The sequence below is a fragment of the Erythrolamprus reginae genome, chromosome 6 (assembly GCF_031021105.1).
Source record: "Erythrolamprus reginae isolate rEryReg1 chromosome 6, rEryReg1.hap1, whole genome shotgun sequence".
Classification (NCBI taxonomy): domain Eukaryota; kingdom Metazoa; phylum Chordata; class Lepidosauria; order Squamata; family Dipsadidae; genus Erythrolamprus; species Erythrolamprus reginae.
In genome coordinates this window covers 38,891,148-38,919,117 of record NC_091955.1, presented here as the reverse complement: position 1 = coordinate 38,919,117, position 27,970 = coordinate 38,891,148, and the positions used below count along the sequence as shown (strand labels likewise).

Below are 27,970 nucleotides of genomic sequence, written 5' to 3'. Positions count from 1 at the left end.
TCATATGTCTCTGGAAGTAGCTGTGTATTTTTTTTCCATACCAAATAAATGTGTGCCATCCATTTGGTCAACAGTGCCAGGCCTGCCGGAAAAGCTAGGTCTTTACAGCTTTGCAGAAGACCAGTACGGTGGGGAGGGTACGGATCTTGGGAGCATCTGGTTCCAGAGAGCAGGAGCCGCCACAGAGAAGGCTCTTCCCTGTAGCTCCACCAGTTGGCATTGTTTGGTTGATGGGCGCCGGAGAATGCCAACACTATGGGCCCTTATTGATTGCTGATATTTTTTTATTTGAATATCTACTTTTCAAGTCAATTCCATCTTTTGCTTTTCAGTCATATTTTTAACAATAATTAACGATTTGTCTATATTAACTTTTAATCCAGCCACTTCTCCCTATTCACCAATTTGATATAGTAATTTTGATCCTCATTCTAAGGGGTCTTCAAGAATGAACACTAAGTCATCTGCAAATGCTTGTAATTTACCGTATATTCCTCTTTTTAAATTTTCATACCTATGTCTTTGTTATTCTCTACATTTCTTGTTAAAACTTCTAGAGTCAATACAAATAATAAAGGTGATAATGGGGAGCCTTGCCTTGTTTCCCTCACTTTGTCAGTCATTTCTTCATTTACTAATATCTTTGCTGTTTGTTTATTATGAATTGTTCTTATCTATTTCCAAAGTCCATATATTGTAATTGATAGATCATAAAATGCCAATTCACCATGTAACAATTTCAAAAAAAAATTGTTTCCAGTTTTTAAGTGTGTTTTCCTGATTGTTTGTACCTTAAATGAATAGAAAAAAAAGTTATTATTCCCTGTAAACTTTGCTTTTGTGGTCAGCACAATTATATTTTGAAATTGATCTATTTTTAAGGATATTTGCAATATTTCAAGATACTTAAGAAACTTCTGGAATTGTGAGAACTACCAAGAAGTTTCTAGAACTGTCCAGAATTATCTAGAACTTTCTGGGACTGTACAGAATTGTAGGTAGCTGTATAACTACAGTTATATAGGGCCACCATAGCCCTTCCTGGGAGAAGGAGAGACAGGATCTAATTGATTGGGATTGCATACTAAGTGGGCAATGGCCATCACAGACAAAGGGGAATTGACGTAGACAGACAGGTGTGAATTCATTATCTATTCAGATTCTGCTAAGGACAGTTTTCACACTTTACCCCACACCCATTACAGGAGGAGCTTAGGAATGTAAATGTATATATTGTGTGTTACTCTGGTACCAGGTGATCAATCTTGCTTTGCTGAATCCTCAGTACACTCTTGTACTTTAATACTGCATGGAATAAAGACCATTTTTATCAAATTTGGAGATGCATCCTTTTTCGTTACAGTACACAGCAACTTAGTCAATTTAGATGGCATCAAGAGGTTGCATACATCCAGCAGACACATTTTGCTACGTATGTGGCCAGTTTATAAAGACAAGAGTGAAAAAGTACTCTGTGGAAGTATCTGCTAAGATGTGTGAGGCCTACAAAGCATATTTCAGCATGCCTGTTGGTGACCAAGAGAAACCATGGGCTCCTCATTTCACATGTGAGCACTGCAAGAAAACTCTTGAAGGTAAGTGGATAAATGCTATTCTCTTAAATAGCAAATTAACTGTGTTAATATTGTAAATATCACTAGTCATTAGTGTGAAATAGGCCTAAATCAAATTCTCAACCCAAATTTTATTTTGTTTGCTTATAGGTTGGTACAGGGGAGAGAAGAGAGCCATGCATTTTGCTATCCCAAGAATTTGGCGTGAACCAACTGATCACTCAACAAATTGCTACTTCTGCATGGTGGACCCTTCCAAACGTCGCACTGGCAAAAAAAAAAGCTGTATCGTATTCTGACATTCCTTCATCTATTATCCCAGTACCACACTGCCCTGAACTTCCTGTACCAAAACCTCCAGACAGAGCTACACCACCTTCAAAAGAAAGCAGCAGGTCAGACACCGAGGAAGAGGTTGAAGATCACGATTTCTCTTCATATGCAGATGAGTAGTGGAAGCCATACTACCCTAACCAAAAAGACCTCAACGATCTGATCAGAGACCTTGGTCTCACCAAGTCCAACGCTGAGCTTCTGACATCAAGGCTCAAGCAATGGAACTTATTAGATGAAAGCGTCCAAGTCACAGATCAGAGGAAGCATCACCAAGTTTTTTCCATCTTCTTCAGTCATCAAGATGGACTGTGCTTCTGCAACAATGTGTCCGGTCTCCTCGAGGTTATAGGTATCACCAGTAACCCGAATGAGTGGTGCCTCTTCATAGACAGCTCATGCAAGAGCCTCAAAGTCGTGTTGCTTCACAATGGGAACAAGTATCCGTCTCTTCCTGTAGCTCACTCGGTGCACCGGAAAGAGGAGTACACCAGTGTCAAGATGTTGCTAGGTGCCTTAAAGTATGATGAGTACGGCTGGGAAGTTATCGGAGATTTCAAAATGGTGTCATTCCTGATGGGCCCCCAAGGTGGTTTTACTAAGTATCATTGCTTTATTTTCCTTTGGGACAGCTGGGATACGGAAGCACATTACCATAGGCGGGACTGGCCTCACGGACAGAGTTCAATGTGGGGAAGAACAATGTAAACTGGGAGCCACTGGTGGACCCACGCAAAGTGCTGATGCCACCACTACACATCAAGTTGGGGCTCATAAAACAATTTGTCAGGGCTCTAGAAAAGGAGTTGAGAGCTTTCAATTACCTCCAAGATCTTTTCCCTAAGCTATCTGAAGCTAAGATCAAAGCTGGTGTCTTCGTCAGACCACAAATCAAGATCATAGAGTGCAGTGAATTTCCCAAGAAGCTGAATAGGAAGGAGAGAGCAGCTTGGAACAGTTTTGTCGCAGTGGTTCATGGCTTCCTAGGCAATCATAAAGATGACAACTATGTAAAACTGGTTCAGACTTTGATAAAGAACTATGCTGCAATGGGCTGCAGGATGTCACTCAAAATCCATATCCTTGATGCTCATCTTGATAAGTTCAAAGAGAACATGGGAGCTTATTCAGAGGAGCAAGGCGAGCGCTTTCACCAAGACATTATGTACTTTGAACGCCGTTACCAAGGACAATCCAAAGAGACATTGAAACTCTGGAGAAGGTGCAGAAAAGAGCAACCAAAATGATTAGGGAACTTGAAACTAAGACTTACAAAAAGAGATTGCGGGAACTGGGCATGGACAGCCTAGAGAAAAGGAGGGGCAGAGGGGACATGATAGCTGTATACAGGAATATGAGGGGTTGCCACAGAGAGGAGGGGGCCACTCTATTCTCCAGAGCACTAGAGGGCTGGAAGCTGACCAAGGAGAGATTCAACCTAGAAGTAAGGAAGAACTTTCTGACGGTCAGAGCGATCAACCTGCCTGTGGAGGTTGTGAACTCCCCAACTCTGGACACTTTCAAGAGGAGATTGGACTGCCATTTGGCTGGGGTGCTTTAGGATTCCTGCTCAGGCAGGGGATTGGACTTGATGACCTGCATGGTCCCTTTCAACTCTAACAATAAATAAATAAATAAATAAATGAATGAATGAATAAATAAATAACGAAAACATGATGGGCGACTATATTAGGGGATTGATTTGTGAAATGGATTTGCAGTATAGTCGTAAATCTTGGAAAACCGCACACTTCTGAACAGTTTTTAGTAATCTGTGTAAATTTGCAATGCATATAGTGTTCTTAGTCAGACTGTATAAATGAGAAGATGCAAAATCGTCTGTTTCTATAGTAAAAATGCATAATGTTCGTTGCTGTGGTCACAAAAGCGAAGTTTATGATGAATGTAAGCAATTTTTAATTTGTTTTAGACATAAGCAATTGGGAATATAACAATTAAAAGCTGGGAACAAAATTTGTGTTACATATTATCAAATGCTTTTTGTGCATCCAAAAATATTAAAGCTACTTGCTTATTAGGATGTTGTTCATAATATTCATACTGATCTTGGACTGATCCGGACTAATGTTGACTCCAATTGGAGTGCAGAGTCGGCTGACAACAAATCAGTCGAGGTGACAGGCTTGTCTTAGTCCACCTGTTTGGAGTGAGTTTGACCTGGTGACACCTGATGAAGTGGACAAGGCCATTGGAGCTGTGAGTTTCGCCACCTGTTTGTTGGACCAGTGTTCCTCCTGGCTGGTTTTGGCCAGCAGGGAGGTGACACGGAGCTAGGTCCAGAAGATTACCAACACTTCTTTGAGGGAGGGGTCCTTCCCATCTCCCTACAAGGAGGCACTTGTGCGCCCCCTCCTCAAGAAGCCTTTCCATATTTAACAACTATTGTCCTGTCTCCAACCTTCCCTTCATTGGGAAGGTTGTTGAGAAGGTGGTGTCGCTTCAACTCCAGCAATCCTTGGAAGAAGCCAATTATCTAGGCCCTCCGCAGTCAGGATTCAGACCTGGCTACATTACGTAAATTGCTTGGTTGCGCTGATGGATGACCTCTGGTGGGCCCGGGACAGGGATTTATCCTCTGTCCTGGTGCTTCTTGACCTCACAGTGGGTTTCGATACCATTGATCATGGTATCCTTCTGCGCCAACAGGAGGGGTTGGGAATGGGAGGTACCGTTTTATGGTGGTTCTCCTACCTCTCTTGTCGGTCGCAGTCGGTGTTAGCGGGGGGGCAGAGGTTCCTCAGGGGTGAGATCATCCAAGGGCATCCAAGATCATCCAAGGGCATCAGTATGCTGACCATACTCAGCTGTACATCTCCACCCCGTGTCCACTCAGTGAAGCAGTGGAAGTGATGTGCTGGTGTCTGGAGGCTGTCAGGGTCTGGATGGGTGCCAACAGGTTCAGACTCAATCCAGACAAGACGGAGTGGCTGTGGGTACTGCCTCCCAAGGACACGTCCATCCATCACCCTGGGGTGGAATTATTGACCCCCTAAGGGAGGGTTCGCAACTTGGGCATCCTCCTCAATCCACAGCTGACTTTAGAACACCATGTCGGCTATGGCGAGGGGGGCATTTGCCCAGGTCCGCCTGGTACACCAGTTGTGGCCCTATTTGGACAGGGAGTCTTTGCTCACAGTCACTCATGCCCTTATCACCTCGAGGTTCAACTACTGCAATGCTCTCTACATGGGGCTACCTTTGCAGAGTGTTTGCAAACTTCAAATCTTCCAAAATGTAGCCGTGCGAGTGGTTTTGGGCCTTTATACCCATATCTCGTCATCACTCTGTGGACTGCCACATGAATCCCAGCGACCGGTGAGGTCCCACAGAGTTGGTCTTCTTAAGGTCCCATCGGCCAAACAATGATAGCTGGCGGGACTTATGGGAAGAGCCTTCTCTGTGGGGGCTCCAGCCCTCTGGATTCAGCTCCCTCCGGAGATTCGCATTGCCCCCACCCTCCTTGCTTTCCAAAAGAGCTTAAAAACTCATCTTTGTTGCCAAACCTGGGGTTGCTAGATCTTCCCCCTGACCAACGAATGCTTTTAGTACAATTTGTTGAATGAATGTTAATGGAAGTTTTTAAAGTTATATTTTTAGGGATTGTTTTTATTTATGTTTATATTTTATTTTTATTTATTTATTTATACACAACAATAATGGGGGACTTTAACTACCCCAACATTAACTGGAAAACCAACTCAGCACCAAGCGGAAAATCTAATAGATTTCTCACCATTCTCGCACATAACTTTCTAGCCCAAAAAGTGGAAACAGGATCCAGAAGGACTGCAATACTAGACCTAATACTAACAAACAGGGAAGAAATGATAGAGGGAATCGAAGTAGAAGGGATGTTGGATGAGAGTGACCCGTCATCCTAAAATTCAATATAATATAATCACTAACTGCTGAACCCAACACCACTACAGTCCCAGACTTCAGAAAAGCGGACTTCAACAAGCTCAGAGACAACCTGGAAAATATCCCCTGTAAGGAAGTTCTAAAGGGTAAATCCACACAGGAAGCCTGGGAGGCCCTCAAAAACACAATCATAGATGCCCAACACAATACAATCCCTATGAAAAAGAAAAACGGGAAAACTAAAAAGAAACCAGCATGGCTAAACAAAGACCTCACAGACAACCTAAAAGAAAAAAAAGCCAAATACAAAAAATGAAAAGAAGGACACATAACCAAGGCAGAGTTTTAACAAACAGCAAGAATCTGCAAACAAAAAATAAGAACAGCAAGGGCCCAACATAAACAATACCTAGCAATGAAAGTCAATGACAAAAAAAAAAAAAAGCTTCTTCCAGCACATAAACAAGAAAAAGAAAATCAAGGAAACAGTATATATATATACAATATATATAAGTTGCTAGTGCAATCAGATGGGGACACGATTGAAGGACTGACTAAATGGTGGCAAAATGAGATTCAAGTAGAGGTACAAGAGATGGAAAATATAGTAGAAAATATAAGGAAAATTAAAAATACAAGAATTAGGGAAATGAGAAGGAAAATATTACATAAGTGGTATTATACTCCCATTCAACTTGCACACTTTCAGCAGAATGTCAGGGGTATTTGTTGGTATGGGTGTCAAGATAAAAGGAGTGTTTATGCATATGTTTTGGGAATGCCTGATAGTGCAGGAATTTTGGCAAAAAGTGCAAGAGGATATTAATAGAATGCTAAACATACAATGGACAATCACTAAGGAAATGGCAGTATTAGTTAAAAGCAATGCGATGGGAGAATTTAGAGAAATAAAACAAGTAGCAATAGAAAGCGCTCAGGTGGTAATAGTTTTGGGTTGGAAGGATGCGACAAAATGGACAATGCAAAATTGGTATAGGTACATGGTGGACCATATTCAATTTGAAATTATGGATAAAAGGATAAATTTGGATAATGAAACTGAATTGAGACAACTGATAGGACGGTTGAACAAGGTAAGACGATATATGATGAGTAGAATTCGAGACCAAGCTACAATAAATAAATTGGAATCACTCTATAATATGTAAATAGATATATTGCTCTTGGGTCAAAGTGGATTATATAAGAAACACTCCCGATTGGTGGTGGGGTATGTGTGTGTGTCAGGGTGGTGAGCACATTTCATTATGCACTGTTTTATGTTGTGTGTACTTGTTAAAAATTAATTTAAAAATATTTAAAAATATTTTTTTAAAAAGATACCTCACCCCATGCTCCTGGATGATCTCGCCCAGACCAACCCCTGAGGTACCCCACAAGGGAGTCACCTTGAAGTCGACCTCTGACCCCTCACCAACACCGACTGCAACTGACCGGAGAGATAGGAGGAGAACCACTGGAGGACAGTGCCCCCCACTCCCAACCCCTCCAGCCAGTGCAGGATACCATGGTTGATGGTATCGAAACCCACTGAGAGGTGAAGAAGCACCAGGACAGAGGACAAGCCTCTATCCCAGGCCCGCCAGAGATCATCCATCAGTGCAACCAAAGCGGTTTCCGTGCTGTAGCCGGGCCTGAATCCTGACTGCTGAGGGCTTAGATAATCGGCTTCTTCCAAGGACCACTGGAGCGACATTTCCCTACATTTCCAGCATGAGGGGGACATATTTGGGTATATTTTAGCGAGCCCAGCTGGTGGCAAATGCCATCTATAGAACATTTTATATTGAGTCTCTTTCTGTGTGGTTGCCATTGTGTATTTGTAATTTACTGTCCAAATTTTTTCCCATTCATTTAAATGGATTGTGTATCTGAAATTTTGACGCCAGGTAATCATTGAGGTTTTAACTGTTTCCTCTATTGTATCCTGTTGTAGAAGATTATTATATATTTGGCATATTATTTTCTTCTGCGGGCCAAATAAGATCTTATGAAGTATGTTATTTTTTTGAAAACTGAATTTGTTTTTGTGTTTGTTATAAATGGATTGGATTTGGGTGTATTGATACCAATCAAGTTTAATTCCATTTTCAAATAGATTTTGTTTTGGGATTAAGTCGTTATTTCTGTCTAATAATTGTTTGTATGTTATTATTTTATTGAGGGGGAGGACATTAGGATAGGTAACCACTTCAATTGGGAATATCCATTTTGGGATGGAGGTATTAATTAGTACTTTTTGAATAGTGTTGCTTAAAATATACAGTATTGCTATTTTATACGGTTCTGCTACTAGGAAGGCATGCCGAGTCTACGGAGAGGGGCGGCATACAAATCAAATCAAATCAAATAAATAAATAAATGCCATCCTTTCAAAAGGTCATAGCCTTCTAATGTTAATAGTCTTCGGTTTTTAAGTGTTATTCAATCTTTCATTGTTATGGATTGAGGCCTTATAGCATAATTCCATATTTGGGAGGCCGAAACTACCCCTTGTAGTTTCATGTAGACATTTAATTTTTATACTCGCCTTTTTCTTAGCCCAAATAAATTTACAAAATTTCTTGTGGAGGTTATCGAAAAAGGTTCTATTTAATTTAATTGGGGCAGTCTTAAATAGGTATATAAAATGTGGGAGTATGTTTGTTTTAATCACCACAATTTTTCCTAATAGGGAGAGCGGGAGTTTTGACCATCTGTTAAAATCTTTGTCTATGTCGTTAATTAGTTTTTAATAATTATCTTTTTTAAACCATACTACAGTTGGCTGTAATCCATAGTCCTAAATATTTAATTTTTCTTGTAGTTTTAAATTTAGATAATTCTTCGAGCTTATATATCTGATTGTGTGTCATATTTTTAGTTATTATCTTAGTTTTTTCTTTGTTAATCTTTAAACTGGCCACGTTTCTGTCAATTTCTTTAATCAGATTTACAATAGATTCTAATGGGTCTTGTATTATAAAAACCATATCATCTGCAAAAGCTTGAACTTTGAATTGTTCTTTTTTGATTTTCAACCCTTGGATTTCATTATTGGATCTTATATTATTCAATAAGTTTTCTGAGGTGAGTATAAAGATTAATGGGGTTAGGGGGCAGCCCTGTCTTACACCTTTCCATATCTTTATCTTGTCCGACATGTCACTGTTAACTAATATTTTTGCTGTTTGGGTGGAATATATGGATCTAATAAGTTTTACAAAGTTATCACCAAATTCCATACTATCCAGTTGAATTGTGAAAAATTGCCTGTATAGACTATCAAATGCTTTTTGGAGGTCAACGAATATAAAGGCTGTGGATTTGTTGATACTCTTGTTGTAGTATTCTAGGGAGTCTAATATGATTCTGGTATTCATCCCAATGTTTCTAGCTGGGAGAAAGCCATTCTGGTCTGGGAGTATTATAGTATTTAATATCCTTTTGAATCTGTCTGCAATAATTGAGGTGAATATTTTATAATCTGAATTTAAAAGGGAAATCAAGTGGTAATTTTGTATGTATGCTCTATCCTTATCTCCTTTTGGAATTAAAGTTATGTATGCCTCATTCCATGAAGCAGGAAGTTTGGCTTCCACAAGTGCTTCATTAAAAAGGGTTAAAAATATGGGTTCCAAAATTTCCGAAAATTGCTTATAAAATTCTGCAGGTATACCATCAGGGCCCGGGGTTTTGTTGTTTCTTTGTTTCGCTATTGCTTTACTTATTTCTATTGCCATTATTTTATCATTTAGGAGATCCTGATTTTCTTTATTTATTTTAATTAGGTCTGAATCTTTAAGTAGTTCCAATATAGATAAAGATTTGCAAAGAATAGTTCAATTATTTGCTTTTTATCATTGTGTTTTGTCTTTAGGGTTGCAGATTCATCATATAATGCTTCAATATTTTTATCCACTTTTTGTTGAGTTAGTTGAGTCTTCAGAGAGGGGTGGCATACAAATCTAATAAATTATTATTATTAATTATTTGAGATGATAGTCATCTTCCAGATTTATTAAAAAAAAATTGTTTGGAGATCCTTATTTTCCGTGAAAATTCCTTTGGTGTCTTTAAGTTTATTTCATGTTTTATTACGTTTATTTCTCCTAGGGTTTCAAAGTTATTTGGTTTAATTTGTAAGGTTTTCTCTAATTTTCTGAGTTTTACATTTAATGTATGCAATTGGCTTTGAGCCTGTTTTTTCCTTTTACTTGTATAGGCAATGTAAATTCCTCTTATGTACGCTTTCATCATATCTCACATGTTTTGAGTAGATGTGTTCCCATCATTATTGATTTGGAGAAAGCAGTACAATTCATTTTTAAATATCTTTTGGAATTCTTCCTCGTTGAGAACTGTTTGGTTCATAGACCATCTTCGAGAATAAATATTAGCTGGATTTCTCCATTTCAATAATATGGAGTTGTGGTCAGCGTTCCCCGTAAACTGCGCGCGTGCGCACGTGCGCACCCACAAATACCCCCTGCGTACCCTTTTCTACGGGTGCGCACTCCCCATCCCCCTGCCAGCCCACGGGGGGGTTGCGGGGGCGGGGAGGCACCGGCAGTTAAAGGAAAGGGAGCCGCGGCCGCCGCTGCCTCCCCACAGTGCCTCTGGCCCCCTCTCGCCCCTGGCCTCTCGGCGCTGCCCCCCGCCCACCCAATCTGCCCCCTCTCCTCCTCCTCCGCCTCTTGCCTTGGGGCGCGACTTCTCCAGCGCCGGTGGCTGCGGCTTCTTTTCCTTCTCTTCCGTGCTCCCAGCCAGGGGGCTGCGAGAGAGGGTTTTCTCCGTGTGCTTCAGGAATGCCCGCCCTGCCCCTCTCGCAGCCCCCTCGCTGGGAGCACTTTCATCCCGAACTTTCAGCAAGGGGGCGGCAGTAGAGGCAGGGCAGGCATTCCCGGAGTGCTCAGAGAAAGCACTCTCGCAGCCCCCTCGCTGAGACACAGAGAGAGAGGGGGGGAGAGAGAAAGTAAGTGAGAAAGAGAGAGAGAGAAAGGGGGGGAGAGAGAGATAGCAAGAGAGAGAAAAGAAAGAGAGATAGAAAGAGTGAGAAAGAAAGAAAGCAATAGAGAGAGAGAAAGAGAGGGGGGGGAGAAAGAAATGACTCTTGATTTAAAGCATATGGTAAAAAGCACCCAAATAATAACAGAGAAAAAAACCCCATCCGTTTGTGTGTGTGTGTGTGTGTGAACTCTTGAACCATTTCCAATAGCTCACCTGGTTCAAGAGTTCACACACACACACACACACAAGGGGGGAGGAGACAGGGATGGAATAGATTTTTGGTTTTGTTTTATTATTAATTTATTTTAATAAAAAAGAAGGGATTTTTTTCCTTTCTTATTTATTTATTTATTTATTTATTTATTTATTTATTTACTTATTTATTTATTTATACTTCTATGCCGTCCAGTCCCAAGGGGACTGCTGCTCAGACACTATACTTTTCCGCCCACACCGAAAAAAAGTTAGAGGGAACATTGGTTGTGGTCTGCCCATGTATTCGGAAGGATTTGTATATCAGATGTTTCATTGGTAAGTTCAGGGGTGGCCCAGGCCATATCGATGCACGACCAGGATTTATGTGGGAAAGAGAAGGACCGTTGAACTTACCTGAACGGTCTTCTTGATGCACTGCAAGGAGAGTCCAACAGGGCTAATACTTTAGCCTGATTGGCTAGGGACTGAGTTAGATTAGAATAATTATATTAGCTCCACCCCATCCTACCCCAATAGCTCAGTCAATAAAAATGAAGTAGTGCAATTAACACACTTTATTAACTCAATAATAGTAAACTTCAACTGAGCCCCTGGGCCCATTGGCCGAGTTGGGTATGGACTCTCCTTGCAGTGCATCGAGAAGACCGTTCAGGTAAGTTCAATGGTCCTTCTCCAATGCACTGCTGCGGAGAGTCCAATATGGGACATACCCAAGATTATAATGACAGGGTGGGCAACGGCTGGACCAGGGGCGTATGACTTTCACACACCCGCTGCAGCACTCTTCGACCAAAGGCCGCCTCAGCAGACCCGAGTCCAGTCTATAATGTTTAATGACTCATATGCAGTCACAATACAGGATTTCACCCAACGACTAATCGTTGTAGGAGACACCTTAGTGCCCATAGATGATGGCATAAAGAACACAAAGAGGGCCTCCGTCTTTCGGTATGAAGGAGTTTGGCAGATGTATATCTTTAAGGCCCGATGTACGTCAAGCTTGTGCCAACGTAGTTCTAGAGGATGTGCGCCGTGAGAACAAAAGTCCGGTAGGATGAGTTCCTTCACCCTATGGAATAGCTTGTTAACCTTCGGCAAAAAGGTGGGGTCTAGTCATAACACTACCCTATTTGGGTAGAATATGCAAAGGTCCGGCCTCACAGAGAGGGCTGCCAGTTCCGATACCCTTCTGGCCGACGTGATGGCCACCAAAAAAGCCATCTTAAATGACAAGAGTCGAAAGGAGATGTGACGTAACGGCTCAAATGGTGGTGCAGACAATGCCCTTAAGACTGACAGGAGATCCCACGTCGGAAATCTGTGTACTACAGGTGGCCGTAGGTTAGAGGCACCTTTTAGGAAATCTCTAACCCATGGATGATGGTTCATGGACCTCCAGTTATCTATCTTCAGGATGGCAGAGATGGCGGCCACCTGTCTGCGCAGAGTGTTAGGAGCTATACCTTTGTCGAGTCCAAACTGTATGAATCGTAGCAGAGACTCTACTGACGATGATTGTGGGTGTACTTGTACATTTGCACAAAATTGGCAAAATGCCATCCAGGTGGCCTGATAAATCCGTGTAGTTTATTTTTATTTTATTTATTATTAGAGTTGAAAGGGACCTTACAGGTCATCAAGTTCAACCCCCTGCCTGAGCAGGAAATCCTACATCACCCCAGCCAAATGGCAGTCCAATCTCCTCTTGAAAGTGTCCAAAGTTGGGGAGCCCAAAACCTCCGCTGGCAGGCCGTTCCACTGGTTGATCACTCTCACTGTCAGGAAATTCTTTCTTATCTCCAGGTTGAATCTTTCCTTGGTCAGTTTCCAACCGTTGTTCCTCGTCCGGCCCTCTGGTGCCCTGGAAAACAGTGTGTCCCCCTCCTCTCTGTGGCAACCCCTCAAGTACCTGTATACAGCTATCATGTCCCCCCTAGCCCTTCTTTTTACTAGACTATCCATGCTCAGTTCCAGCAACCTTTCCTCGTATGACCTGGTCTGTAGTCCCTTTATCATTTTAGTTGCTCTTTTCTTCACCCTCTCTAGAGTCTCTATATCTTTTTTGAACTGTGGTGACCAGAACTGGATGCAATATTCCAGGTGCGGTCTGACCAGGGCTTTATAGAGTGGTATTATTACCTCTCTGGACTTGGAGTGTTCATGCAGCTTAGGATTGTGTTGGATTTTTTAGCCGCTGCTGCGCATTGCTGGCCCATGTTTAGCTGGTTATCCACTAAGACTCCAAGATCCCTTTCACAGTCACTCATTGTGACTGTGGTTTCACCTAATTTGTATGCATGTTTTGGGGTTTTTTTTGCCCAGGTGCAGGATTTTACTCTTCTCTACATTGAACTTCATTTTGTTCGTTTCGGCCCACTGTACAAGTCTGTCTAGATCTTTTTGAATTCTGTGTCTATCCTCTGGGGTGTTGGCCACTCCTGCCAGCTTGGTGTCATCTGCAAATTTAATTAATTCCCCCTCTATTCCCTCGTCTAGATTGTTTGTAAATATGTTGAAGAGTACTGGGCTGAGGACTGATCCCTGTGGTACCCCGCTGCCTACCTCTTTCCATGTGGATTTAGTCCCGTTGAGGGCTACTCGTTGGGTGCGATTGGTCAGCCAGTTTTCAATCCATCTTGTTGTGTTACTGTCGATTCCACTCTTCTTTACTTTGGAGAGTAGAAGGTTGTGGTCCACCTTGTCGAAGGCTTTGCTAAAGTCTAAGTATATTATGTCCACTGCATTTCTCTGGTCAATTGATTTGGTCACAGTGTTGAAAAATGAAATGAGGTTGGTTTGGCATGATTTGTTTCTGACGAATCCATGTTGGCTGGTGGTTATTACGTTGTTCGATTCAAGGTGGTGGCAGATCTGTTTCTTGATTATCTTTTCCAATATTTTCCCGGGAATAGACGTTAGGCTGATCGGTCTATAGTTTCCTGGGTCTGTTTTTTTGCCGTTTTTGTAAATAGGGACCACGTCAGCTCGTTTCCAATCATCTGGTAGGTCTCCTGTGGTCCAGGATTTTTGAAAGATGTGGTACAGAGGTTCAGTGATTCTGGGGTGCAGGCCATCTGGTCCTGGTGATTTGTACTCATTCAGTTCCAATAGGTGGTCTCTTACTGTATTTCTATTAAAATAGTGTTTTGTTCCAATTTTGATTTCTGCAGCTGTGATACAAGCTCGTTGTTTTGTTGTTTCTTTGTGCATGAAAACAGACGCAAAAAAGGTGTTGAGCAGTTCTGCTTTCTCTTTATTGTTCGTTACTTCTGTGCCGTCTCCTCTTTCTAGTGGACCGACTGCTTCCTTGATTTTTTTGGGGGTGTTTGTTGGAAGAAGCTTTTTTTATTGTCTTGGACTTTTGTTGCTCAGTTTACTTTGTACTGGGCTTTTGCTGTCCTGATTTTTTTCTTTGCAGATTCTGGCCGTTGGTTGGTATTCTGCCTTGGTTATGCGCCCTTCTTTCCATTTTTTGTATTTGTCTTTTTTTTCATTCAGTTTGTTTGTTAGGTCCTTGTGTAGCCAAGCTGATTTCCTTTTGGATTTTGGGTGTTTCTTTTTCATCGGGGTAGCATTGTTTTGGGCTTTTGTGATCATGGTTTTTAAGATTTCCCAAGCTTCTTGCGTGGTTTTGCTTTTTAGGACTGTTGTCCAAGGGATCACTCTCAAGTTTTCTCTTACTTTATTGAAGTCTGCTTTTTTAAAATCTGGGATTTTGGTGTTGTTGGGTCTAGTTGATTGTGTTGATATTATATTGAATTTGAGAATGTTGTGGTCACTTTCACCCAGCACTCCATCTGTTTGATGGTCTACGAGCTGCTTGTATGGTTGAAATTACTTCATCCGGTAATGATGCCTGTCTCATTCGGTCCCCCTCAATCGCCACACGGCAAGTTTCCACCACTGAGGATTTGTGTGGAATACTGACCCCTGGCTGAGGGAGACTCGATGGCCCGGGAGGCGCCATGGTGGTGATGTTGCCAAGTCCATTAGATCTGTGAACCACGGTCACCGAGGCCAATACAGAGCAATGAAGATGACTTTGGCTCGCTCCCATATCAGTTTGGCTATGACTTTGGGAATGAGGGACACTGGTGGAAAGGCGTATAAAAGACCCGTTGGCCAAGGTGCCCTCAGAGCGTTGACCCCCTTGGCTCCCGGTGATGGGAAACGAGAGAAAAAGTGAGGCAGCTGTGTATTTTCTGGAGTGGCGAATAAATCCACAAGTGGCATACCGTACTTTTTGACAATGTCCTGAAAGTTGTCCTCTCCCAGACGCCATTCGGCTGGGTGTATGGTTGACCTGCTGAGCCAGTCCACCTGTACATTGTCCACTCCAGAAATGTGTTCAGCTTTGAGTGAGAGAAGGTTCCACTCCGCCCAGGTCATCAGGACCTCTGCCTGTTGCATCAGTCTGTCCGATCTCGTCCCACCTTGATGGTTGATGTGAGATTGAGTGGCTACATTGTCCATGAGTATTAATACATGTTTGTCTTGACTCTGTGATGTGAAGGCTTGTAAGGCCAAGTACACTGTGCGTAACTCCAAGAGATTGATGTTTATCTCTTCCAAGTCCTTGTATGTCCATAATCCTTGGGCCACCTGGGTCTCGACATGGGCCCCCCAACCCGTAAGGCTGGCATCTGTGGTGATGACCACCTCTTTCTGATTCAGGAATGGGGTGCCCTGCAGAAGTGCCGCTGATTGCCACCAGGGCAGGGAGGGCCTGACCTTCCTGGTTATACTCACTAGACGTGTGGAGTGGCTGGAACGATTCCGTTGAAAGGGAAGGAGGAACCACTGGAGTGGCCTGGTATGTAGGCGGGCCCACAGTACAATATCAATACAGGAGACAAATGTCCCTAGGACTTGGGACAGAAAGGCTAGGGGTACATGTTTCCGGCAATGCAGGAGTTCTACCATGTCCCGGACCTTCTGTTTGCGGTCGTCTGACAGGTACACCTCGCCTGCCCGAGTGTCTATTGTGGTGCCCAGGTGTGGAAGGCACGTGGTCGGTTTTAAATGGCTCTTGGGTATGTTTATGGTAAACCCATCATGCCTTAGTACCTGGATGGTCACCTCGAGATCCTTCCTTGCCCATCTGGGGTTTCTTGATAGAATAACAATGTCGTCCAAATACGCCAGAAGGCAAATTGAACAAGCTCTGAGAGACGTTGTTAGAATGTCCAATAGATTTAGATTTTGATTTATTGGATTTATATGCTGCCCCTCTCCGCAAATGCTGGCTGAGGAATTCTGGGAGTTGAAGTTCAAATATCTTCAAGTTCCCAAGGTTAGCAAACACTGATGTAAATGGTATTTTTTTTGTTTAATTTGGAGGCCAATGTCTGGTATGGTTTCCGTTTCTCTCTGACTTGACATGGTACTTGGCGAACCGTTATCACTTCTCTTCCTGTATAAGTAACCGGATTTTCTTTCAATAGATTATAAATCTTGTTTGATAAACCTAATGTGTACTTCTCTGGGAAGTCAGTTCCTCCTTGTGTAACTTGTAAAGATTCTGTACATCTCATCCATCTGTTGGATCATTTCATGTGTTGTCATAATGGTAGCCAGGATCTCCGCCATAATTTGTGGTAGGTCTTCATCGTTTGTTTCAGTAACGTTTTGGAACCTTAGAAAGAAAGCGGACTTTTCCAACTCAACTTTTATTACCGCCTCTTCCAGATTCTTATTTATGTATTCAGTTCTGCATTCTGCGTATTGGAGACAAGATTCCATTCTTTCATTGGTTTCTTCAATTTTTTGGATTTTTTGTTCGTTTTGCGTGAGAATCCCGTGGACTGTTTCCATTCTTTCATTGAGACGTTCCACCCAGTCATCGATTTTCTTAATGACTTCTTTCATAGTTCCCATCATTACTTCGTAATTTCTATCTATAGATTCTTGCATTCTGACCATCATGTCTTGCAGGGAAGCTAAGGTAATAACTGAGGTCTGATCCACTGGGATTTTGTCATGGGGGGGGGGTTAGGAGGGTTGGGAGGATTATCCGAGTTACGTTGGGTAGTCGGAGTTGAAGACTGTGCAGTTGTCTTTCTCCAGGCCATAGTTATTGTGTTGGTATTAGTAGAAGGCATTTTAAATTTACTCCAAAGGAGCTTTAATTTAAGTATTCGAATTAAAAAGTAAGAACTTTCGGTTTCAGGACTAAGACATTATCTTAGTTAGGAATGGATTTCTTGTAGTGCTATGAGGACAATAAGAGAGTAATCCGGTAGTTTTTAAAAGAGGTACAAGTGTAGTTTTAAAGTGTTTTCAGAGTATGAAGAGATCGAGTCAAAGGTAAAATAAAGTTCTTAATGTAATTAATAATTATTAACAATTCTAATAGTTCAATATAATTCTAATATAATTAATGTAATTCAATATAATTCTAGTAATTAATATATATAAAAAAGAAAAATATCAAAAATTCTTTCTATTCAGTTTCAAGAAGAAATAGTTTGTATAATCTAATTAAATTAGTCTTACAATCAAGATATTTAATTCATCAGCTTATCAACCTATCAACTTATTGATCAAGTATATATTCATATATGTTCATTGACAACTTATATTTATTTTATTTATTAGATTTGTATGCCTCCCCTCTCCGTAGACTAGGGGCGGCTCCCAACAACAATAAAACAATTCAAGACAAATCTAATAATTTAAAAACATTTTAAAAAAGCCGTTATTGAAGCAGACATACACACAAACATACCATACATGAATTGTATAGGCCCGGGGGAGATGTCTCAGTTCCCCCATGCCTGACGGCAAAGGTGGGTTTTAAGGAGTTTATGAAAGGCAAGGAGGGTGGGGGCAATTCTAATCTAGGGGGGAGCTGGTTCCAGAGGGTCGGGGCCGCCACAGAGAAGGCTCTTCCCCTGGAACCCGCCAAATGACATTGTTTAGTCGACGGGACCTGGAGAAGGCCAACTCTATGGGACCTAATCGGTCGCTGAGATTCGTGTGGCAGAAGGCAGTCCCGGAGATATTCTGGTCCGATGCCATGAAGGGCTTTATAGGTCATAACCAACACTTGAATTGTGACCGGAAATTGATCGGCAACCAATGCAGACTGCGGAGTGTTGGTGTAACATGGGCATACCTAGGGAAGCCCATGATTGCTCTCGCAGCTGCATTCTGCATGATCTGAAATTTCCAAACACTTTTCAAAGGTAGCCCCCATGTAGAGAGCATTACAGTAGTCGAATCTCGAGGTGATGAGGGCATGAGTGACTGAGAGCACTGAGTCCCGGTCCAGATAGGGCCACAACTGGTGCACCAGGCGAACCTGGGCGAACATCTCCCTTGCCACAGCTGAAAGATGGTTCTCTAATGTGAGATGTGGATCGAGGAGGACACCCAAGTTTGCTGACCCTCTCTGAGGGGGTCAAAAATTCTCCCCCCCCCAGGGTTATGGATGGACAGATGGAATTGTCCTTGGGAGGCAGAACCCACAGCCACTCTGTCTTATCCGGGTTGAGTTTGAGTCTGTGGACACCCATCCAGACCCCAACAGCCTCAAGGCACCGGTACATCACTTCCACTGCTTCGTTGACTGGACATGGGGTGGAGATGTACAATTGGGTATTATCTGCATACTGATGATACCTCACCCCATGCCTCTGGATGATCTCACCCAGCGGTTTCATGTAGATATTGAATAGCAGGGGGGAGAGGACCGACCCCTGAGGTACCGCACAAGGGAGTAACCTTGAAGTCGACCTCTGACCCCTCCACTAACACCGACTGCGACCAACCAGAGGTAGGAGGAGAACCACTGAACAACAGTGCCTCCCACTCCCAACCCCTCCAGCCGGTGCAGAAGGATACCATGGTTGATGGTATCGAAAGCCGCTGAGAGGTCAAGAAGCACCAGGACAGAGGATAAACCCCTGTCCCGGGCCCGCCAGAGATCATCCATCAACGCGACCAAAGCAGTTTCTGTGCTGAATCCTGACTGCTGAATCCTGAATCCAGGCCTGAATCCTGACTGCTGAGGGCCTTGATAATTGGCTTCTTCCAAGGACCGCTGGAGTTGGAGCGCCACCACCTTCTCAACAACCTTCCCCATAAAGGGAAGGTTGGAGACTGGCCGATAGTTGTTAAGAATGGCTGGGTCCAAGGAAGGCTTCTTGAGGAGGGGGTGCACAAGTGCCTCCTTGTAGGGATCCAGAAAGGACCCTCTCCCCAAAGAAGCGTTGACAATTTCCTGGACCCAGCTCCGTATCACCTCCCTACTGGCGGAGACACGAATCCAGTAAGCAGGTGGTGGAACTCACAGCTCCAATGGCCTTGTCCACTTCATCAGGTGTCACCAGATCAAACTCTTCCCAGACAGATGGACAAGTTTGGGCCCTAGTCACTTCAACTGAGTCGTTGTCAGTCGACTCTGTTATCCAATTGGAGTCGAGGTCTGCCCAGATCCGAGCGATTTTATCAGCGAAAAATGTGTTAAAATCCTCGGCACTACTCTGTAAGGGCTGCCCAACTCCCCCCTGATTAAGAAGCGAGCGAGTCACCCTAAAAGGAACGGCCGGGCGGGATTCCGATGATGCAATCAAGGTGGCATGATACGCGCATCTTGCCGCCTTGAGCGCCACTTTGTAAGTCTTAATATAAGCTCTTACAAGTGTTTGATCGGATTCAGGCTTACTCTTCCTCCATCGCTTCTCTAGACGTCTCTTCTGGCATTTCAACTCCCGGAGCTCCTCGTTGAACCATGGAGCTTGACGGGGTCTAGTGCAACAGCGCAATCCGGTCAAGAGCCTCCACTGCAGCCTTGTTCCAGGCCTCAGCAAGAGACTCTGCAGAACTGTGGACGAGTGCATCTGGAATAACCCCAAGCGCCCTCTGAAAGCTCTCTGGTTCCATCAGGCGTCTGGGGCGGAACCACCTAGTCGGTTCCGCCTCCCTGCTGGGAAGGATTGGAGCCAGGAAGTCAAGCCGCAATAGAAAATAGTCTGACCATGACAAAGGCAACACTTCTAAGCCCCTTAGTCTCAGACCATTACTCAGTTGCTCAGAGAGGAATACTATGTCGGATGCGTGCCCCCCCTCGTGAGTCGGACCCTGTACTACTTGAGTCAGGGCCATGGCTGTGAACTCCTGTGCCAGCCCAGAGGTTTCGCCGAGCGACTGTAGGTTAAAGTCCCCCAAGACAATAAGTCTGGGGGAACCCCACTGCCAGTCCGGCTACCTCCTCGAGCAGCAGAGGCAGGGCTGTTGATACGCAGCTGGGAGGCAGGTACGTGAGCAACAAGCCCACCTGAATCCCTAAGTCCAACTTCACTAGGAGGGACTCACAGCCCGCAATCTCTGGAGCAATGAGTCTACGCAGGCAAAGGCTCTCCCTGGCTATAATAGCCACTCCTCCCCCCTTCCCTGGGGTTGAGGCTGGTGCCATACCTGAAACCCAGCTGGGCAAATTTCAGAGAGAGGAACTCCTCCCTCCAGGCCCAGCCAGGTTTCAGTCACACATGCCAGGTTGACCTCCTCATCCAGGATCAAATCCCGGATGAGGAGAGCTTTATTTACCACCGACCTGGCATTGAGTAGCAGCAGTCTGATAGTTAAGTAATAAATAATAATATTTAGTATTTAACAGTTAATAGTTGGTGTAAATAGACTAATATTTTAAGGAAAATGAATATGAAATATAAAAATCAATAGTAGCGATCAGTAGTGTTGTCACAATCAATTAATTTTAAGAATAATGCAAGTAAGATAATTGCAGTTATTACAGTATCTAAAACAATTAATTACAGTATCTAAAACAATTAATTTTAGCGGTAGGTATTATAAAATGGAATAATATGATGAATAGAATCAATTAAATCAATTAGATTTAATCATTTGAGGTGATTAAGTTAATTAAATCAATTAGGTATTTAAACAGTAAATCAATGTGGCTTTGTCAATGCACTTATCCCAAGGAGAAAAAAGGAAAGAAAAAAGTAAGTAACAGAGCAGGAAAGGTAAGGAGAGAACAGAGAGAACACCTATTTGCCGTGGTAGTAGAGTCTGTCAATGTTGCTGCGAAGATGAAAAGTATGATTCACTGACATTATTTTTTGGTCTTCCTATCTGTTGCATTTAGTTCTGTTTCAGTTCAGTCCACTATTCCTGCTGTGAATCTAATGACTGGAATTGCCCAGGTGTTGATTGCCTTGATGGTATTTCCTCCATTGAGTTAGGACTCCATTAAGATCTTGTTCATATTCACCTGTAATATTTTTCTTTCTTTATTTTCTTTCTTTATTTTATTTTTTTATGCCGCCCTTCTCCTTAGACTCAGGATGGCTTACAACATGTTAGCAATAGCACTTTTTGTCAGAGCCCGCATATTGCCCCCACAATCCGGGTCCTCATTTTACCCACCTCGGAAGGATGGAAGGCTGAGTCAACCTTGAGCTGATGATGAGATTTGAACCGCTGACCTACAAATCTACAGTCAGCTTTAGTAGCCTGCAGTACAGCCCTCTACCTGCTGCGCCACCTTGGCTCATTCTTGACTTCAATGTGCTTGATATTGTCAGCTTGAAGGATACCCAGGGGTATTTGTAGTAATATCTTCATACAGATTCTGGAGCATCTTGATTTCTTCAGTTTTCACCATTTTTCCTTGTCTGATAGTAAGTTGGCACATTTGTCCAATCCAAACTCCAATATCTGCAATATCTTGACTATATACAGTATGTGCACAGTGTTGAGCAGCGATTCTGTTTCAGAGTTTTTTCTTCATACAGCCTTAAATTATTCATGTAAAAAAGGTGGGACAGGCTGGATGATGATGATGATGACTGTTGTTGTTATTGTTATTATTCACATTTAAAAAATCTATAAAAGGCGGCTAAAATTATAATAGATGAATGGATGTTAATAATAATGGAATTGTCATAATATCCAATAGTTTTGTGGGGATCCCCAGGCTTGATGGCAAAGCTAAATCTTAAAGGACAATTGGAAAATATGAGAAGCCTAAATTTGGGGGAGGATATTCTATAACATGGGTGCCATAGACAAGAAGGCCCACTGCCTAGTCCCAAAATGATACAAAAAATTGCAGTGTACCTTCTCTACTAGATCTGGTGGGACAGAAATATGTAACCAGGTAAAGTCTGATTCTAATAATCTGTTTCCATGTATGGCTTTAAAGGTCAAGGTCAGTACATTGAATTGGATGAGGAAATAAATTACCAATGTATCTTGCAAAGTAGACGTGTACTAGGAACACACAAAACTGCCTGCATCATTCCTTTTTGAAGTTTTTGGATGGTCTTCAAGGGCAGTCACACATAAGGTGCATTACAATTCTCCAACTGGGATATGATTATGGCATGAGTGACAATGAGGAGAGCCTCTCGATCTAGGATTGGGAGCAACGGGCATACAGTATGAAGTTGTGCAAAGGGACTTCGTCATAACTGCTACCTGGTCCACAAATCCAGAAAGACACTAAATAGAGAACAGAATCTGTTTGGGGCAATGTAACCCCATTCAGACTATATAGGCCCAGAACTGGATGGTCCTAAAACTACTCCATATTGCCAAATTTTAGTTGAAGTCTGTTGTTCTCTGTGGGAATATGTGGGATGTGCGGGCAAAAAGCATAGACCTTGAGCATGATACGCATGATGACCCAGTTTCCCTAGCAACTCCTCTCCTTCCCAGCACTCTTATCTTACTTTTTCTACTGCTAGCCTAGAAAAGTTTGCAACATTATATATCATGAAGTGGGGTGATGGGGCCCCTCTCTCGCTCTTGCTTTTGTTTTGTCATGAATCAGCACTCTGAAATTGTAGCATAATTTGTGTGACTTTAATTGGTTGCATTTTGTACGCTTAATACATTATGAGTTTGAATTGGTGTAATTGACCCATGTGAAATGTAGCATCACAGAAGCCTGCCTTTCTTTGTTTGCTTTTAATAAAAGGGGCTTCCTGGGTCTAATCTGGGTTGTTTCATCCAAAGAAAAAAGTTGTCTCATCCTGAGAAGTTTCTTGTTCGAAGTTTTTTCTCCTATTTGGATTATCATGAGAAACCCGCAGTCAGTTGGCAGCTGCGTGCTTCTTTAGTTCTCCATCCAGATCCTCTCAGCCTGCAGACACTGGGATAAAGCATCCACAGTACAGTGATCCCTTGATTTTCGCGGGTTCAAACTTCACGAAACGGCTATACCATGGTTTTTCAAAAAATATTAATTAAAAAATACTCTGCGGGTTTTTTTCTATACCACGGTTTTTCCCACCCGATGACGTCATACATCATCACCAAGAGTCACTTCTCTCTCTCTCTCTCTTTCCTGTCATTCTCTGATTCAATCATTTTCTCATTTCTCTTTTTTCTCCCCTTTTTTCTATCATTTCTCTCTCTCTCTCTACCTTCCACTCTCCCCCCTCTTGCTCTCTCTCCCTCTCTCTCTCTTTCTCCCTCTCTCTCTCCCTCTCTCCTTTCTATCTCACTCTGTCTGTTGCTCTCTCTCTGTGAGAATGCCTGCCCCGCCTCTCCTGCAGCCCCCTCGCTGACAGCTGGGATGAAAGCGCTCTCAGCTAAGGGACTTGGAGAGGGGAGAGGTGGGCATTCTCAAAGCGCTGAGAGCGGCTATCAGACGAATGAAGAGGACAAGAAGCCATAGCCGCCAGCACTGCTGCAGGAGGACCTGTGCCCCAAGAAAGCCGGTGAGAGGGGCGGATCGGGCAGGCGGGGGTAGCGGTGAGGGGGCCGGAGGCGCTGGAGGGGAGGGCGCGGCCGACATTCAAAACAATCTTTGCCAGCCTCCGCACTTTTGTCGCTTCCCGCCCCCAACTTCAAGCCTGGCTCCTTGCGTGGCCTTGAAAAAGGGTGCGCGGGGTAGTTTTTGGCTGTCTATAGCCAAAAATTGTGTTTTTACTTCCGCATCTCTACTTCGCGGAAATTCGACTTTCGCGGGCAGTCTGGGAATTTACAGTCCTATGGACTTATCAGCACCAACAGATCCAAATCTTTTTCAGATTACCAAGAAAAACTTTTCCTCAGATATTTGGAATTTCAACAAAGACAGTATCCAACGTTGAGTAAATTCAAGTGACTTTTACTGCCACAAATGTATAGCCAAATTTGTCTCCAGTAAAGTATCAGCAATGCCTAGACTTCTCTTGCTTCAAACTCCTATTTAAACTATGAAAAGTGATGGGTTCTGCAAGAGGTAAGAGATGGCATAGGTACAATCAGATCGGGAGCTTCAGATTCCACCCTCTTCCAAGTGGTGATCAAGCCATCGGATGTAATGTTTAGCACACCAGGAAGAACTCTAAAACTCCCTCCAGACTCAGCTGAGTCTCTTAATTTGCCAGTGGCAAACCAATCTATGTATGTTCTATAAAGGTAGTCCTCAACTTACAACATTTAGTGAGTGTTAAAGTTACAACAGCATGAAAAAAGTGACATAACCATTTTTCAGTTACAACCTTTGTAACATGATCCCTTGATCATGTGATCAAAATTCTGATGCTTGGCAATTGGTTCATACTTTTGACCACTACTGTGGTCAAAGGTCACGTGATCACCTTATGCAACATTCTAACAAACAAAGTCAATGGGGAAGCCAAATTCACATAACCGGGTGACTAACTTATCAAATGTCTCACTTAACAACAGAAATTTTGGACTCAATTGTGGTCATAAGCCGAGGATTACATATACTATATATTGAAAGAAACTGAACTGGAAGATGAGCAAAATTTTTAAATGGAAGAAAAAGTATTAATGACTATACTATGCTGATGACACTAATCAATAGCTGCAAATACAAATGATATGCAAATTCTATTAATTGAAATTCAAGCAGCACAGCGAAAAACAGAACATTAAATATAAAGTAAACCAAAATTAATATATGGATCAATATAACTATCAGTGTTAGAACTGAAAATTAAGATATGCAGTAGCGGGTAGCTTCTGCTTTTTATGACTATCAATAGTGTAGCAATAATAGAAAGACACTCAGACACCATGTTGTGTCTACACCTACAAAAATTAAATTGTTCATATAATGGTATTTTTTTAATGTCTTATGGAAGTAAAAACACAGATTCTGAAAAAAGAAGATATAAAAAGTAATGATGCTTTTGAATTTTGGAATTTGAGAATACCTATATTATAGGTAACTAGGCAAACAAATAAATGAATTATAGAACAAATAAATCCAAAGTTTTTAATTTGAGCAATAATTCTCATAGCTCAAATTATCATTTTTGGACATATATTGAGAAGTGTGCAGTGCTGGGAGACAACAGGGAAGAAAAGAGAAGAAAACAGAGCAAGATGGATGGACTTGACTGCAATACTGCTAAGTATTACACTGAAAGTAATGAAACCAACTTGTGGGTAAATCATTGTGGAGAAGGTCCATTTATGTGATTACTAAGAGTCAACACCAATTTGATGGCATATAATTATATATCTTATAATTATATACCATATTTTTGGAATATAAGACACACCGGAATATAAGATGCACCTAGATTTTAGAGGTAAAAAACAAGGAAAAAAATATTCTGAACCAAATGGTGCAGTAATATATTATTTAATAAAATACCAGTGTAGCAGAATATATTTTACAAACATGTATACTTTTTACAACCTTGGACAATTTTTACAAACTTCAAACTTGACAGCTTTAAGACTTGTGGACCAATTCCCAGAATTCCTCCTCTAGTCATGCTAGCTCAGGAATGGGAGTTGAATTCCACAAGTCTTAAAGTTGCCAGGTTTGGAAACCATTGAACCCTTAATCCCTAACCCAGAGGTCTTCAAATTTGGCAACTTTAAGATTTGTGGACTTCAACTCCCAGAATCCTCCTCCAGTCATGCTAGCTCAGGAATGGGAGTTGAAGTTCATTAGTCTTAAGGCTGTCAAGTTTGAAGACCCCTGGGTTAGGGATTAGGGTGCACTGCAAGGGTATTCAAACTTCCTGAGCTAGTCCTCCTCTAACTGTGGCTACTTTGCTCCTTAAACTTTCTAGTTCTATTTACAAAGAGCCATAAAGATTACCATCGGAGATTCAGGAAAGAAAGTGCGAGGGACAAAGTTGCAGTCTTTTGAGAAGGAAGGAGGGAGGGAAAGAGGAGCTGCTTATCTCTCCCTCCCCTACTTGCAGAAAAGGAAAAGATTGAAAATGATCTAACAGGAAGTAAAAAGTATCTCCTTCTGTAGTCAGGGCAAGGGGTTGCTTTAGTCCGATCTGACCCTGAGAAAGACAGACTGGAGTTCAGATCGCTTTAATACCAGAGAGATTGGTGAAAGAAACTGTGTGATAACTGGAAAGGGAGGTGAAGTTTCTGTGCACATGCATTGTTTGTGTCTCTCTTTTCATTCTGCTTTGGGCAGCCAGAGACATGGGCACAGGAGGCTAGTCAGTGATAGAAATGAAGAAGGAAACGCTAGAAATTTGCATTAGGTACCATAGAAGGAGGCTGCTCAGAAGAACTGAGCAATTTTGCATGATATGAATCCTCTTCTGTCCTCTTTCTTTCTCGTCTCTCTCTCTCTCACACACACACACACACACACGGCAGAGTCTAGCACTCAAGTCATACAGGGAGAGCAGCTTCTGCCATCCTTCCCAGAAAGCTTCTCTGCTGATCAGCTGCTCGGGCTTGGGGAGCATTCCCCAAAAGACTTTCATTGCAGCTGAGTGTTTGCCCTACTTTCCTTCTCCACCTCGGGGGTGCTTCCCCCCCCCTCACTGTTCCTCTGTGTTGCTGTCATCAGAGGCTGATCGGAGCACAGTACCCTCCACCCCAGACACTGGAAATTGAGCTGCCATTTCAATCGCTTCTGGTCTGCTGATTCCAATAGGTGAGAGAAGTACTGTAACTTCACTATCTCCCCCATTGTTCTTTCTTTCTGATTGGTGGTTGGATCAATCTCCTGGAATACCGGCAATCAGCTGTCTGTTGCCAACAATTGCGGCTATTACCGCTGTCCAGCCAACTCCCTCCCCCCTCCCCGGGTGCAGCATTCGGTGTATAAGACACACCCAGTTTTTGACCCTCTTTTTGGGGGTAAAAATGTGCGTCTTATACTCCCAAAAATACAGTAAGCATTCATGCTTGCACATCATTTGTGAACCACCAACTCCACATAGATATACAGATCGATAAGCAATTCATCACCCATTAAGCACTTTAATTTTCCGTTAGACTACTTGGAACTTTTAATTAGACTTTTAACTTAACTGATCATATCTTGCTTTCACACGGCATATTTTCACAAAATTCATCATAAAATATATGACCTGCAATTCTTTCCATATTGAACACAATGAAATATCTTTCTGAATATTAAGACTGTACTATTTGATTATTAAGGGAGTTTACACCTCTTACTTTGTGGAGGGTTTTGAACTTCCTACTTGTCCATGTTCATCTTGCTTTAATCCCGCAAGGAGAGCATCTCGTGAGCAATGCTTATCCTGTTTGAGAAAGAAAAAGTAGCATTATTACATCTTACTGGAATTAATTAAGACTGTTCATGAATGGACAGCATCACAGGAGATTCTGTACACTGTTCAATATGGATAATTAGCGACATAAATCAAAGAGAGTGAATTTTTAAAAGTCATTTTGTACATTAGGTTAATAATATACATCGCTTTGTTATTTTATTGAAAAATGAAAATAATAGGAATCAGATGGTATTGAAAAAAAATCTTCTTGCTAATTGCAGAATACTTTAAAATCCTGCATTTACTGGAAACATTTGATACATTATGTCACTACTAGCAGTTTTAAAAACTTAGATACAACTATATTTTAATCTCATATCAAAACTGACTGTCCAATTATACACAGTAGTATAGATCTCAACAAAGTCAAAGGAGACTACTCTCAGGTAAATGGGAACACAGAGAGAAATTAATTAGTATTCATATCTTCAGCACAATCTTTTATTAATAATA

The 27,970-nt window shown here is 42.2% G+C and overlaps 1 protein-coding gene across 5 annotated transcripts in view; it reads right to left on the bottom strand.

Annotated features, from left to right (window-relative positions):
- Positions 1 to 27,970, bottom strand: part of ARID2 (AT-rich interaction domain 2) — a 453,518-nt gene that overhangs the window by 74,022 nt on the left and 351,526 nt on the right. For all 5 annotated transcript variants that reach the window (XM_070755575.1, XM_070755576.1, XM_070755577.1 and 2 more), the window contains one exon: positions 27,399 to 27,484. In XM_070755575.1, coding sequence (XP_070611676.1) covers positions 27,399 to 27,484 — 86 coding nt within the window. The remainder of the gene's footprint in view (positions 1 to 27,398; positions 27,485 to 27,970) is intronic.